Source organism: Podarcis liolepis, assembly GCF_965112155.1.
Source record: "Podarcis liolepis genome assembly, chromosome: 6".
NCBI lineage: Eukaryota > Metazoa > Chordata > Lepidosauria > Squamata > Lacertidae > Podarcis > Podarcis liolepis.
Window position 1 is genome coordinate 56188894 of NC_139559.1, and position 16297 is coordinate 56205190.

Here is a 16297-nt window from a genome sequence, read left to right on the forward strand (position 1 = left end):
GAAAAGAAAAAGCTGGTCATGACAGCTCATGACAATTTGACTACATTGTCGTTGTTGCGGTCTCTACTCCACATATTCAGCTAGATATCAGTGTGTGTATATCCCACTCACATAAAAAGGAGTAAAGCTGCAAAGCCTTGCATGAGTAATCTAAAAGAGCAGGAAGTTGATTAGAAACTATGGCTGCAGTCCTAATTCCACTTACCTGGCAGTAAGCCATATTTAATTCAGTAGGACTTAATTCTGTATAGACATAGCTAGGATTGCAACTTTAAGCAGGAGTAGCTAGACTATGTTCCTTCAGGTGCTGCTGATCTGTAACTTCTATCATCCACAAATACTGATTAAGGCTGATGGGTAGGTGGAGTCCAGCAATGTGTGCAGGGCCACAGGTTAGTCATCTCTGAACTAAAGGAATTAGAGCAGATACAAGCTTTATATCACTATGCAGAATCACTCCTCTACCATATAATTTCTAAACAAGATTGCAACCAAACACAGGTGGCTAACCAGAGGACCTCCAGATTTTTCTGAATTACCACTTCTATCATCGCTGCTCATTGGTCATACTGCCTGGGGCTCAGGTTTCCTAGGCCTGTTATAGTTGGTGACTATTCACTGTATTTCTCTAATTTGTATAAATCCAGAGTAATTCCAGTCATGCTAAATGTTCAGACCAATCTCATGCATGTTTACTCTGAGGTAAGTCACGAATTTAGGATTATAGCCTTAGTATATTAAAAAAACACCAAATTCCATTGAGCATGCTTAGGAGCTGATTAATCATTTCACATTAAAATTATGTTGGTTGTTGTTATTAATTTGATTTATAAGCAGCCCTTCACCATAAGTTCCCAATTAGTGTGCACTAATTGTCACTGATTTCCAAAATAGCTTCCAAACAATATGTTTTATTCTGGCATTGGGGAAAGATGTATTCTGATCCTTTGCAAACTTTCTCAGAGATGAATTAACAATCACTGAGTGTGCACAGGATTGTCACCCTAAAGTTAAACAGGAACAAATGGCTTACATTCTCAAGTATTCTGACAACACGTAATGCATGGAAGCTTATGCCATAATAAAATTTGTCAGTCTTTAACATGCCACAAAACTTTGTTGTTTTGGCCTCTAATATAAATATAGATATGATCAGGCTGTGGAGGAGTGGTGTTAGTAGAAAGTTTTAATAGGGATTTCCCCCCATTCCAGCTCTGCAGTCCCAGGAATACTGAGCAAAAGGTCTGAGAAATCATGTGAATTCCTTAAGGTCTTTGAAACTATCAACAGTAGTACTGAAGCATATTGCCACATGCCAAGAAAAACTCTGACCATTACTTTCCTGTTTAGTGAACATGATTGCAAAATTGCTCAAATGCACAGTTTGCTTCATGGTAAAGAACATACCCCAATCCAACTTTGCACTTTTCTAGGCTTGTCTCCATCCTCCTCTCTGCTGAATTCTACAAGGGAACAACTGAGAGTAAGGAGAAGGAAGCAGACAGCCAGAGCCACCAGTTGGACTGGCTGTATAGGAAAGCAGGCGGCTAGGAGGCTTGACCTGCTCCACTGAATTGAAATTTCAGCCTTCATGACATAGGAAAACGGCCAAGTAAACAGCTATTTCCGTGGAGGAGGGTCAAGATATTAACTGATATGCATGAAATATCATATATAGCTATATAATCCCTAGTGTAGTAAGGTAAGACCTTTGGAGCAGGCATTTTTTAAAAAAAGGTTTTTTATGAACCGCCCTAGTAGGGCAGTAATTGTTCCTTGACAATTTGTCACATGATGATGGCACCTGGGTCAGCCTGTCCCCCGCCCCCCTTCCTACGCCCCTGCAGACGAAAAGCATAGTAGCAATCCAATCAGAACTAGAGTGTCTGCAAAATACCTTTACAGCTCCAGGGTTCCAAGAAAACTTGTCAGTGCTGAGTGAATTCCACATCTGTAGTGGGAACAGGATAATAAGCACCGTCTTTATTCAGAGTGACACCCAAATGAAGTTCTGTAACTCCGAATGCACTCGAAAGGAGTTTCAACGAGGCTTTCTTCCAGGTCACCTACGTGCAAGCAGAAATACAGCTTTCGGCACCTTTAAACCCATACTAGCAGCAGCCTTAAATGCTTCGCTATACTTTAAGACAGCATCTTAAAAAGCAGAGACATCACCTTGCCGACAAAGGTTCGTATAGTTAAAGCTATGGTTTTCCCAGTCATGATGTATGGAAGTGAGACCTGGACCATAAAGAAGGCTGATCCCCGAAGAATTGATGCTTTTGAATTATGGTGCTGGAGGAGACTCTTGAGAGTCCCATGGACTGCAAGAAGATCAAACCTCTCCATTCTGAAGGAAATCAGCCGGGAGTGTTCACTGGAAGGACAGATCGTGAAGCTGAGGCTCCAATACTTTGGCCACCTCATGAGAAGAGAAGACTCCCTGGAAAAGACCCTGGTGCTGGGCAAGATGGAGGGCACAAGGAGAAGGGGACGAGATGGTTGGACAGTGTTCTCGAAGCTACCAGCACGAGTTTGACCAAACTGCAGGAGGCAGTGGAAGACAGGAGTGCCTGGCGTGCTCTGGTCCATGGGGTCACGAAGAGTCGGACACGACTAAACAACAATACTTCCCCAAGACTTTTCCAAAAACCCTCGTGCGCCCCCTAACGATTATTATTTTTTGGCCCCCCTCCCTCCACCTTGCGTCCCTCAGTACACAAGTCACGCCCCCTCAGTCTTTATCTCCTCCCTCTCGTTAGCAGCGTAGGCTCTGTGTGTGTGTGTGCGGTGTTTTTTTCCCTTGCCGCGCCCGTCACCTCTCTCCTCTTAATCTCGCGCCGCCTCAGTCAGGCCTAGCCCACTGACGGTGCGCGCGCACCCGCTCGCGCGTTCTTTCTTTCTCTCCGTCCCTCCTGTCTCCTCCCCCCCCAGCCGGCCCCGCTCCTCCTCCTCCCTCAGCCCCGCCCGCGCGACCGGCGTTCGCTTCAGCGGGGCCGCTTGGCATCTTACCGGCTCCCAAGATGGCGTCTATCATGGAAGGCCCGCTGAGTAAATGGACCAACGTGATGAAAGGCTGGCAGTACCGCTGGTTCGTGCTCGACTACAACGCGGGGCTGCTCTCCTACTATACGGTGCGTGTCGAGGGAGGGGGGGGCAAACCGGGAGGACGGAGCTGTGGGGGTGGGATGGGGGGGGCGAAGCGGAGCACAGCCAGGATGCCCGCTTGCCAGGGGTAGGGGTTTCTGAGAGAGGGAGTGTCGCGGTCGCGAGGAAGCCAATAGGGATGGCAGAGATTTTGGCGCTAGCCAATAGGGTGGTAGCGTTGGGAGATTTATGTGGAGGGGGGCGTGGGGGCGGGCCGCGTTTTAACTTGAGGCGACTGAAGTGGGGTTTTTTTGTGGGGTGGGGGGAGCCGAAGGCCCTGGTGGTGCTAAGTGCTCTTTACTTTGTGAAAGGGGGAGGCGGGTCTCAAAAGCACACGCCTGTTTTGGGTCTGGGGGCGGGCAAGCTGTACTCTCCTTGCTTGAGGAAAGAGGGGTTGACTCCTTTTGGCAAGCGAGGTAGAGCTTCCGCGTGATAAACGTTGGCAGCCAAGGCTGCTTTTGTGCCGCATTTAAAGGCGGAATCCAACCATTCCCCTCTTTTGAAGTAGGAATAGACCAGAAAAGGGAAGTAGCAGTAACTTTCTCCCCCTCTCTGTCAGATGGTGACTCCATCCTGAGCACCCAAACTTGAGAGCAAGTTTCATTGACATTAGTAAACAAACAAAACACAGGCTCTGCTTACGGTCTTGCCCATTACTGTGTCTACTTCAGGGGAGACATCTTGATAATTGAAATCTGCACAGCACAGGGGATTAATTAAAAGCGTAAAGAGTTGTTTGGCAGGATCAGACACAAGGTCGAACTACTGAGGTGCTCTTTCTGCAGCTTACAAACAGGACATTAGGGACAAAACTGCCTGTTTTGCAGTCTATACCACACTAGTTACACTGTATCTTTGAAAAAAACAGTAACACACAAATCTGGGGTTTACTATGTAACAATTGTGGCCTTAAAACAAAGTTTGAATAGGTTTAATTCAGTAAATTGTTTAAGATTCAGTTAAATTGAGTGTTGCTGCTTCAGAGTAGTCTTTGATAGCGGTCAAAGTAGTAGTCTTTGATAGCGGTAAACTTTGCAAGTTAGCAGGTGCTTTGTGCGGTAAAACATCTCATTAGCACACAACTTGTTCAATCCAAATTTATTTTATGGTTTCAATTAGAACATTATAGACAGGCAACTTGTTCAGGGTTAGTCATAGGTAGCAGTCTTTTAACATTTAACTGGGAGTAATTTGAGCTCAATAGGATTTTGTTCTGAGTTGACATGTATAGAATTGCACTTGTTTTGTTTCTACTTAGTTGCCACTAGAAACATTTACTTTTTCTTAATAATCACCAATACAGTATACTATATGTTTTTTTGTGTGTGAACGTTATTTACTGAACAATCTTCAAGCAGAGGCAGGGGTTATTAGCTTGTGTCTGGGGGGTGTTCTTATTTTTATTATGTATTTTGTTTTTTTATTATGTATTTTTTATGTTGTGAACTTTCCTGAGATTTATGGATGAAGGACAGTATAAAAATTTATAAAATGAAGTAAAATAAATAAGCCATAGTAACTGTAAGGTCACTCTATTGCTTCTTACTTATTATGGCTGAAAGGTGATCTATAAATATACTGACTTCAATGTGACTTAAAATAAAAATAAAGAACAATGATTCATTATTAAAAACCAATTCCGGTCTAAGAACCAACTGGGAAAACTTCTAATCACATAGCAGCAGCATGGGATAAACCAGTGTTTCCCAAACTTGAGTCTTCAGCTGCTTTTGGTCAACAATTCCTACCATCCTTGACCACAGGTCTTGCTAGCTAGGGATGATGGGAGCTGAGGTCCAAAAACAGTTGGAGACCCAAGTTTGGGAAACACTGGGATAAACAGTGTCAGAATAAACAACAGAGGAATACAAACAACTTAACCTAGCTGCAGAAGTTACAGTGAATAAGGTAAGTTTTATGACCACTCCCTCTGAGAAGAGAGAATGTGCCTGCCAAAGTTTCAGTGGGAAGGAATTCCAACCACAACAGAAAAAAACCCTGTTGAGGGCAGCCTGGCATCTTGACTAAGCTGCAGACTGGGGTTGGTTAGTAACATTTAAGACTATGACATGTTATAAGTTTGATCATGCAAGTGTTATGTGGAAATATGAGATTACCATTGTGGTCTTTGGTTGGAATAGAGGCATCTGTGTATTTTAAGGCTTACACCATAGAATTGCCATATGGGTTTAGTTCTGGTGACTGAAGTGGGGTGGGTAAAGCAGTAGGAATGTCCAGTCCTAATACTTTAATAATAGAACATGATGATAGCAGCTACGTTTTGAGGTAGAATTTTGAAGTTTGGGCAGATGAGCTAGTCCTTGGGGTTATATTGGGAAATTATGATCTCAAAGTATGTATATTGAGAGGGATGATAACCATTTAGGGGGTAATATTTAAGATAAAAACATTCTTAAATAGAGTTGTCAGTAACTTTACTGTCTCCTTCTTTGGAGGTCTTTAAGCAGAGGCTTGACAACCATATGTCAGGAGTGCTCTGATGGTGTTTCCTGCTTGGCAGGGGGTTGGACTCGATGGCCCTTGTGGTCTATTCCAACTCTATGATTCTATGAGATGCTTTCAGCTTTGAGTGTGCAACAGGTTAGCATGTAAGAGCTGCCCTTACGAATGATACATTGCTGTGAAAATGTAGAGATTCTTATTGTTATACAGTATAACAAGGGCAAAGAACCTGTGCTAGGAAGAGGTGTTACTTTAAAAATAGGACTAACATTAAATACTACTTCCTGCTGCAGTAGTGCAAGAGGTATGAGGGGCTGCAGTTCTCCGATATGGATGCAGGAACCATTAATATCACTTCTTAATTTAGATGACCCTTTATTCTCCCCCCCCCCCAGATTTTTCCAACAGGATGTGAATGTACTGCTGTATATTTGCTTACAAAGTCTACACCAATGCCTTGTGACCTTAGAGTGAGGGTGGGTAATAAATTGTAGTAATAATAAATAAAGTTGCCGCATCTGTCAAGACACTCAAGGCATTTTTATAATCTTGGAGTATTAAGACAAACATGTAAAGTTGGGTGTGGGGAGAAGACAGTCGGACTGGAGCAGGCACTGATGTTGTCTCTGCTTCTTTCCCTTACACTCTTCTTCCTCCCAAGAAGGAATATTATAAGGAACAATTAATATAGTGGGTATGGAGTAGTATTGTGTGGCTTCCTTTCTGGGTGCATGAATATAAGAGACTATATAAGAATGGAGATCTGTGTTTTGGTGTTCTGCTCTTGTGCTAATACTGTACAAAGTTTCAGTAACTGTTCATTACAGAGCTCAATTTGCACATAACTCTTAAGTCATGGTTTGTTGAGCACACAAACCCAGCCCAACAAACTAACCATGATTTGTTTTCTATCAGCAAACAACAGTGTGGAGACACAACTTGTTGGCTTACAAGCCATGGCTTGTTTTAACTGTGGTTTTAGTGTTACTGTCAAACCCAGCCGCCTTGCTTAATCATGGTTTGTTTCATCATTGCACCTCAGACACTCACCAAACTACAAAGGCATGAGGCAAGAGCCACTGGAAAACAAACTAAGCTTTCAAGAAATAAGATGTGACTTGTTCATTCATCTGTGAGATGGTTCATGGTTTCTTCAACAAACCATGGTTAAAATAGCAGTCACGGTGATTCATTGCCTGAAGTAAAGCTGTAAAAGTACTTGCCTTGATGTTGGCTTGTGAATATATTCACTTTGCAGGCAAACAGTTCAAATATGCTTATGTTTCAAACTCATATACACTGTTTAAAAATTTGAATTTGGCAACATGATGCAGTGTGATTGTCTTTATCATAGTTATTGTGTCTTTTTTCTTAAGGTGTATGAGCTTTGAATAGGAAGGCTCTTCTGAAAGAAAAAGAGTTTAATATGAGGATATGTTCACAATATGTTGCTTTCTAATTGAATTCATTGCTTTCCAATTGAAACTTAAGAACATAAGAACAACCCTGCAGGAGTAGACCAAAGGCCTACCTAGTTTAGTTTCCTGTTTCCCACAGTGGCCAACAAGATGCCTACAAGATGCCCGCAAGCAGGACATGAGGTAACAGCTCTCTCCTGTTGCTGTTCCCCAGCAGCTGGTAAGCAGAGGCATGGCGTCTCTGACTCTGGAAGTGGTATATTGCCATCTTGACCAGCAGACATTGATAGTCTTAGCCTCCATTAATTTGAGTTAGAGCTTAATTGGGTGATCCTGAATTCTAGTATTACAAGAAAGAGAGAATAACTTCTCTCTATTCCTTTTACACGTATATTCTTTGTCCAAAAATTTCAGGTTCTGCAGAACATTAAATTTTCATCAACAAAAGAACAGGCAAGCATAGTGGGTAAATGTAAACTCACCTAATCTTTATAATTTTGCTGATGTTGGGGTGTTAAAGGTATAGCTCATCTTAAACCATTCCATGTACTTTGGAGAACACTGAAATTGCCATTTCTATGAGTTCATAAGGGAGAATGGAAATGCCTGAGAAAATAAAGTGAGCAAACCCAATGGCTGAAAGAGTCCTTAAACAAAACTATTTCATTGCCAGCTGTAACTTTTAGTTCTGGTTTAATTTTTTGCCCCATGGATCTAAATTTTCAGGCGGGAAATGTACAAAGAATTTACCGTATTTTTTGCTCTATAACACGCACCCGACCATAACACGCACGTAGTTTTTAGAGGAGGAAAATCCATAGGCATGCCACCCGTAGGCATTCCCTCCATAACACGCACAGACATTTCCCCTTACTTTTTAGGAGGAAAAAAGTGAGTGTTATGGTGCAAAAAATACGGTAATTGTATAAGAGAAATACATCAAGATCAATCTAGGCTTTCTTCTGTACACATTGCTGTAGAACAACAACCTCATGATGTCTTGTACACAAAACTGGAAACAGAGAACTCCACTGCAGGTTTTAGATACAGTTTCTTTCTGTTTCAGCAAGATGCTACTTTGCCACAAAGGAAAATAAGCACTGTACTGTTTACATAAATCTTCTGCATGAGGTAACTGCATTCCATTCTCATTTGGTACCTTGGACTCTCCCTCTGCTTGCAATAAGTAACCTGATACTTCACATCTGTTCAAAACAAGATTCTTGGTGAGCTTGTTTTACAGACAAAAGTATAAACGCCTGTTAGGAAATCAGATGTGCGCACTTCTGCACTGGATAATCTTTGTGATTTGCTTTCAGTCCTCAACAAATTGGGGGTTGAAATGAATCCTGAATGAGAGGGGGCAGATAAGCATTTTGGCAAGCTCTCTCATAATACAGTAGTATGAGCCTGGTGAGCCTGGGGTTAGATGAGTATCTTCCTGCTCGTGTAGGCCTGAACTTTGGTAATTAAGTGCTGTAAAGGTAAAGGGACCCCTGACCATTAAGTCCAGTCACGAACGACTCTGGGGTTGCGGCGCTCATCTCGCTTGACTGGCCAATGGAGCCGGCATTTGTCTGCAGACATGCTGGTCATGTGGCCAGCATGACTAAGCCGCTTCTGGCAAACCAGAGCAGTGCACGAAAATGCCGTTTACCTTGCCGCCGGAGCGGTATCTATTTATCTACTTGCACTTTGACGTGCTTTCGAACTGCTAGGTTGGCAGGAGCTGGAACCAAACAACAGGAGCTCACCCCATCGTGGGGATTTGAACCGCCGACCTTCTGATTCGCAAGCCCAAGGCTCAGTGGTTTAAACCACAGCACCACCCGCATCCCTAATTAAGTGCTGTAGTGTACTGTAATTACTGTATAGTGTTGACAGCTAAGGTTTATGGCTACTGCTTGCAAAATGTGAGAAGTATGGACCTGATAGTATAGTATATGGAGGATACCCTCTCCCCCTGTCTTCCAACTCCTATCTCTTGTGCTTTTCCTTTGCACGTAGCCAGATGGGCCACATTGCCTCCGTGTAACTACTAGTGTAACTGGGATAGCTCAGTCATGAGAGCATGAGACTCTTAATCTCAGAGTCGGTTTGAACGGCCTGGTGGGCAAAATATTCCTGCATTGTAGGAGGTTGGACTAGATGACCCTCATGGTCCCTTTCAACCCTCCTATGATTCTATGATACTCTTATTGTGATAGTTCACAGCGATAGGGAAATGCTCGTCATTATGATGGGTAGTTTGTGTTGCAGAAGCTTGTAGATTGCATGGTCTAAGTCTGTGTTTCCTGTTCTGAATGCAGAGACACATTGGGGTGGGGTCAGACTTCTTGTCTCTGTTTAACTCCAGCTGTTGAAGATACAATTTCATGTGATGTAGGAGATCTATGATTGGCTTTTCTGGTGTGTGTGTGTTGTTGTTTTTTAACTGAAACACTGTACAACCATGGAAAACTGCCAGTATGATCATAGAAGCAGCCCTACTGTATGTTCAACACTGCCTGCTCCATGTAAGTTCCAGGCAAATTGCTCCTCCAAGCTGATGCTTGTGTGAGTGTGATTTTACCCTATGGGGTGAACATATTGCAGGGAAACTTTAACTCAGATAACTGCAAGGAAAAAGGTTAAACATTATCCTGCCCCCTCCACTGTTCTGATCAAATTGCCTGCCCTATGCATAAGATTCAGTCATAGATCTTCTGAATAATGTGTACTTTGGTCCTGAGAATCAAACTTGTTACGTTCTGCATAACTCTGCACCAACTGTAACTTGACTTAAGATCAGCCTCCGTTACTGAATATTGAAAAGAGGCCACTGTAACATCAACTTTTTTTAAAAAAAAGATTCAGTGAGGATCTGGAAAATTACTGGCTAATTAGCTTAATGACTGTTCTAGGAAAGCTTTTCAAAAGCTTTTTTAAAGTTTCTCACCAAAGACTCCCAAGTAAGCTTAATAGTCATGGAATGAGAGAAAGGGTCCTTATATGGATTGGTAACCAGTTGAGAAACAGGAAGCAAAGAGTGGGAATAAACAGTGTTCTCAGTGCAGGGATATAGAAGGTGGAGTCCCACGCTTGGTATGGGGATCTGTGCTATTTAACCTAATTTAGTAGCCCTAGGGTTACTTGAGTTAGGGGTGCAGTAGCCATGCTTGCTGATGTTACCAAATTTGAACAAGTTGGTTAAAACAAAAAGAGGTTGTAAGCAGGGGCGTCACAAGGGGAGGCGGGGGGCGGTGCGCCCCAGGTGTCACGCCTAGGGGTGTGTGACAAAATCCCCCCTGGGAGGGAGAGAGTGAGAGGCCGTGAGGCTGAGGGAGTGAGAGAGAAGCGAGTGGGGGGGGAGAGGAAATAAGAGAGAGAGAGAGAGAGAGAGAGACAGAGAGAGACAGAGAGAGACAGAGAGAGAGGAGGGCAACCGAGTAAGAGGGAAGAAAGGAAAGAGGCACCGCCTCGGGCTCTGGGCAGTGGCAGCATCCGGCTGCTCATCCCTCAGTGCCCTCCGGTGTCTATCCAGTCCCTGACATTGGCCACTGTGAGAAAAGAGTTCTGGATTATATCAGTCTTTGGCCCAATCCAGCAAGGCTCTTAAACATGTCATATCAGAGACCTGAAAAACAACTAAACTTTAATGTATTCAAATGATCTATGAGCTCATGAAAGATAAAAAAGTGAGTAGAAAAACAGAGATAAGTTTGCAGTTATTTAAAAGTGCTAAATTAACCCTTCATCATTAACAGAGATGTGGGTTATCAGTGCCTGTATTGAAATCTCTTCTTTCTCAATTATAGCTTAGGGCATGGCTAGTTCTGGGAATTCTTTACTGACCTCTTGGTTCAGGTCTCAAAAAGTGCGCTTGAAAATAACAAATTAAAAAAAACTATTCTGACAGGCCTATGATTGTGACATTAAGCATGAAGTTGTATATTGTCTTAATCTTTTTCTCTACCTCTCACAAGCCTGGCATTATCTGGAAAAGTTAATACTGCAGTAAATATATTGCTATTGCTCAATAATGCAGATGGGAAGATATTCACAAACAGTGCTTTAATCATTTGGTCATTTATGGCAAACATTGAGGGAGTCAACTAAGTTCAGAAGGGCCTTACTCAAGGCAAGTGAATATAACATTGCAGCCATAGTAAGTTAAGATGGTTTGTTTTTACTTGAAATTTATTCTCAAGGGTTGCTCAATAAGACATATTTGCAGATCTATACAGTATTATAGTTCAGTAGTCAACTTACTTTCTCTTTCTAGAGAAATCTTTCCTGTTCCCATCCTCTGATCCCCTTCTGTTGGGTTGAATTAGGTCCTTCTGTGCTTTTAAAATGGATTTTTGTGGCTTAGCTTTTAAAGAGGCTTGCCTTCATAAATATGCAGTGTATGCCTATATTAGTATACAGTCACTCTTCATTGATGTTATGAATTCTATTTGCTATTTTACAGAAATATATTGCACAAGAGGACTAGATAAAACTGCTGCTATTGCTTTGAGTATCCACAAGATGGAGACAAAATATGAGATTCTCCTCCTTTCTTGGCTTGGGAATTTTAGGCCCATTGTTTTTGAGTTTCCTCTTCATGTCAATGCAGTGGAAAAATCCCAGGCAGTAGATTAGATTCTGAAACTGCTTCCATGTTAGTTTATTTCTGTCAGGATAGCAACCTTCATCTAGTATCTACACTTACTTGGTAAATGCTTTCATAGGCAAACTCTGCCCTCCAGATGTTTTGGGACTACAATTCCCATCATCCCTGACCACTGGTCCTGTTAGCTAGGGATGATGGGAGTTGTAGTCCCAAAACATCTGGAGGGCTGAGTTTGCCTATGCCTGCTTTAGATTATTCACTTGTTTCGCATATTTTCTTTCTTATTTCTAAAACCTCATCTCAAACAGTTATTTGATCATGGCAATCAAGCCAAAAACTAGTTGCGAGAGCCCTGCCTCTCCATTGATCCTTGACTTAGCGTCTTCTTATGAGGGCAAGAGCAATTCCTTGTTCTACTCTCCAGCTCTAAGTTGGGAAGTGGGAAGAACGGCTTGTATGCCTGGTAGTACTTCTGAAGTTCTCAGAGTTCCTTGGCAATGCACTGGTTATATAATGCCAGCCTTCCTCCAAACCTTGATGCTAAATAGGATCTTTGTGCAAATGCAGTGATGGTTCTCCAAGGGTGGGAAGGCTGGGGCTTCTCACATTAACCAAAGGAATGAAGTTCATGTAGTGTAAGTTGACAGTTTGCTGTCAGCCACAGGCATTCTGGATACTGACACCCACAAGAAGAGTGGTATTTGTTCTCTAACTTTCACAGCAACTGTCTTATTAGTTGCATAGACTGCCCAAACTGTTCAGCCAGGTCTGAGCCTATACTGTACGTGCTTGAATAAACACCCCTCTGAAATGATGCCCAGTTAATTGAGTGCTCTATAAAAAGCCATCTACATGTCTTTAAACAATTGGTTAGATTCATTGATTGACTATTACAGACCTATTTTAGATGTTATCTTTCTTAACGTATGTGTGTAAGGATAAGGTGCCTGTTTGGAAAAACATACATGAAACCACCCCAGTTCTTGATGGGGTTACACTTCCTCTGAAGGAGCAGGTTCGTAGTTTGGGGGTACTCCTAGATCCTTTCCTGTCGCTCAAGGCTCAGGTGGCCTCAGTGGCCCGGAGTACCTTCCATCAGCTTTGGCTGGTGGCCCAGCTATGCCCCTATCTGGACAGGGATAGCCTAATTACTGTTGTATATGCTCTGGTAACCTCAAGGTTAGATTACTGCAATGCATTATACGTAGGGCTGCCTCTGAAGACGGTTCGGAAACTTCAGCTAGTGCAGAATTCAGCGGCTAGGTTGCTCACTGGAGCAAGGCGGTTTGCGCATATTATGCTGATCCTGGTCCAACTTCACTGGCTACCAATTTCAGGCCCATTTCAAAGTGCTGGTTTTGACCTATAAAGCCTTAAATGGCTCAGGACCGCAATAACTCAAGGACCGCCTCTTTCTGTATGAACCTACCCGGACCCTGAGATCATCTTCTGAGGTCCTTCTTTGTGTGCCTCCTCCTCTAGAGGTCAGGAGGGTGGCAACATGAGAACGGGCTTTCTCTGCAGTGGCTCCCCATCTATGGAATGTGCAGGGAAGTTCACCTGGTATCTTCATTATACACGTTTAGGCACCAGGCAAAAACGTTCCTTTTTAATCAGGCCTTTGGTTGATTTGATTTACATCCTATGCCCTTTTAAAATGTGGGGGTTTTTGGGGGGGTTACTATTGGGTTGTTTTCATTTTATGTATTTTATGGTTTTATATTTTGACTTTATTCTTTGAACCGTCCTGAGACCTCCGGGTATAGGGCGGTGTATAAATTCAATACATAATAAGACTAATACATATGATCTAGGAGGACAGATAGTATGGTAGCAGAAGGTAAGGAAATACAGCTATTTCCATACATCAGTGGTCACCTCTTGTTGCTTCTTCCTCATATCCTATTAATCTAAGGCTAGTTAGTTCTGACAGATAGCAGGTGAAGTGGTCAGTGTTCAGCCATATCACTTCGGACTGTAAGTCTTCGCAGAAAAGGGTTGCTGCTTCACAAAAAGGGTTCCTGCATGTAGAAAAGGCTAGGCTACAACTCTTCTCACTGATACCTACTTTTCAATGTGCTAGATGAGGAACTAGATAAAAAAAGCATTCAGTTACATGAATCCTTAACTTCAGTTTGAAGTGAGGCAGCTTACTACAGGTTTTATGACTCCATCTGCTGTTTGTGAGAACCAGGTCTAAATCCTCTGGGCATAAGCACTGGTGTTGTGTACAGAACTTAGCACACTTGCAGTAAATAAAATGTATGATGGCATGGTGCTGTTGTTCCCAAGCTTGCTTGCAAAACACTTGAACAGAGGCATGAGTCTGCCTTAGAATACATTTTATCAAAATGAGCTCTAGCTTCTATGAGAACAGCCTTAAACTTTTATTTGCAGGTTTAATAGGAAGGGAAATAACTGATTGAGACCACTTTTTAAGTAAAGAAAAATTTGTTTGAAATGGCAGCTTGCATCTTGCCTCGGTTTTTACTCCCTCTGTTGAATAGATTGTCATATGCCTGTGCCCTTAGAGCTAAATAGCCTAGTTTGCTTTTTGAATTCTTAAACACAAATAAGGGAGGCCCTCTTCTTGATTATTGCTTTTGAGTTTGCAGTCTTCTGTGTGGTGGAACATATTGTTCTGTATAGTTTTGTTTCAGTCTGTTAGCCTAGTTGCGACTTAGAACAAAAGGCTGCTAAGCATCTTTATTCCCCAGTCCTGGATTCTGTGGCTGATCACTAATTTTTCCGCTGACAGACAAATGTTTTTCCTGTAGCTTTCAAACTAGAGTGGCCTTACTAGAATGTCACAGTAAACTATGATTTAACTTTTCTGAGCTGTTGGTTTCTTTTGAGCAATAGCAGACAGGAGACAAACAGCTAAGAAAGGCATGTTCATGGTAAACTATTAAATGTGGTTTACTGTGACATGCAAATTGAGCCAGCAGCTTAGTTCACACATAAACTGTGGTTTGTTTAAGCTGTGGATTGTTTATCAAACCATAAATTAACCCCAAGTTGTTCCACAGACAATCAAACAACCCATGTATTGTTTCTCCAGCATTTGTTTTCCAGCTGTTAATGCCTTATGCGCTTATAATTTGGTGAGTTTCTGGGGTGGGATCATCAAGCAAACCATGGTGCTGGGTTCCCATATAATGCTAAGCCATAGTTAAAGCAAACCAAGGTTTGTAAGCCATTTAGCAAACAATGGCTTCCTATTGTGGCTTGTTGGCAGTAAACAAACGATAGTTAAACTACTAGGCAAGGTTTATACATATTGCTAATCCATTCGTTTAAAGTTGCATGGGAACTGGGCCAGTGTCATTTTGGGGCATTTTTATGGTATCTAGTGGGTTATAGGGCAGCAGAATCTGGTTTTAGGAGAACCCATAATTATTAAACAACAAATGGGGTGGATTACAGATGGACTAATAAAAAAGTAGAGGCATAATGGTGAGGTGTTAGGTAGCTTGACTCCTGCTCTGTAAGGATGCATGCAAGCGGGACTGGGAGGAGTTTATAGTCATAATCACGAGAGTGGGCTTTGGAACCACTTATTTGTACTCTTTAGTTTCTTCTTAACGTCTTTCCTTGGAGAAGAGTAAGAAATTACTATTTTGGAGCCACTTTTCTGCTCAATAGATCTTTATGAGGCACTTACATGATAAAATTTAGCATACACAATCCGAGTGCCTCATATCTGTGGTAAATCTTATGGGTTAAGTAGATACCTTTCATTTTTACATGTGTACATATTGTGAGGAATCACAAGACAGTTGGTGTGTAGATAACAAGAGTATGAACAATTTTGAAGCATTTGCAGTGGTGAAATTTTAATTTAGCTGACTTATTTTTCTATTTCAGTCAAAGGATAAGATGATGCGGGGATCACGCAGAGGCTGTGTTAGATTGAGGGTAAGTATCTGTTTTTATACATCTCTTAGATGTGTGCTGTGCGATATACTTGACAAACACTTTGCTAGCCTCTGAGATGGTTTTTTGTTTTGTTCTGTCAGTGATCAATTAAAGACGAGGAACAAATTATATTTTCCTTCCATATCTTAAATGCAATCTATATTTTCTTCATTACAAAATTCTTTGAGGTCTATATGCCTTTAAGATTGGAATTGAGGCAGGTTGCTGCCCATTTTATGACAGTTCTGTTTGTGTTTTTGTTCAAAATCGACTAAAAAACCTATGGTGGTGATGTTAGCTTGACATTTCAGGCTTCTCAAGTTGTCTTTGGCATCACTGCACAGTTGTCCCTTTGAGTTATTGGCTGGTTTCAGGTTTTATTGGTAGTTGACAGCCATTTATGCTAGACGTTGGACTGAATTAAGATATGTATGTTTGTGCGTGTACGTATACAGTTGACTTGCAACTTGCCAGCAGAAATCACACAAATTAAACACGTGCAAGGTGGAGAGCTTAAAAACACTTTCTGTGCCAGGTTTTTCTATTGCGGAATGAGCTTTTAAGCTCTCACACTTGCTTACCAGACTCTCGTGCAGGCTCTGGGAAGCTCCTGCAAGATCTTGTGGAGCTATCCAAGATCTTGTGACAGCCTACCAGAGCCCACATGAGACCTTCCCAGAACCTGAGAACTCTCAGACTTTAGCAAGTCTGAGAGCTTAAAAACTTTTTCTGCAGTGGGTTTTCCCACTGTAGA

The 16297-nt window shown here is 42.1% G+C and overlaps 1 protein-coding gene across 4 annotated transcripts in view; it reads left to right on the top strand.

The window, feature by feature from the left end:
- Nucleotides 1-2700: 2700 nt before the first annotated feature.
- The window catches only part of OSBPL9 (oxysterol binding protein like 9), a 61092-nt gene continuing 47495 nt past the window's right edge, over nucleotides 2701-16297 (top strand). The window contains exons 1-2 of one of the 4 annotated variants that reach the window (XM_083509569.1): nucleotides 2701-3134; nucleotides 15493-15543. In XM_083509569.1, coding sequence (XP_083365695.1) covers nucleotides 3024-3134; nucleotides 15493-15543 — 162 coding nt within the window. In that variant the 5' untranslated portion in view covers nucleotides 2701-3023. The remainder of the gene's footprint in view (nucleotides 3135-15492; nucleotides 15544-16297) is intronic. The other 3 variants (XM_083509566.1, XM_083509568.1, XM_083509570.1) reach the window with 3 other exon arrangements.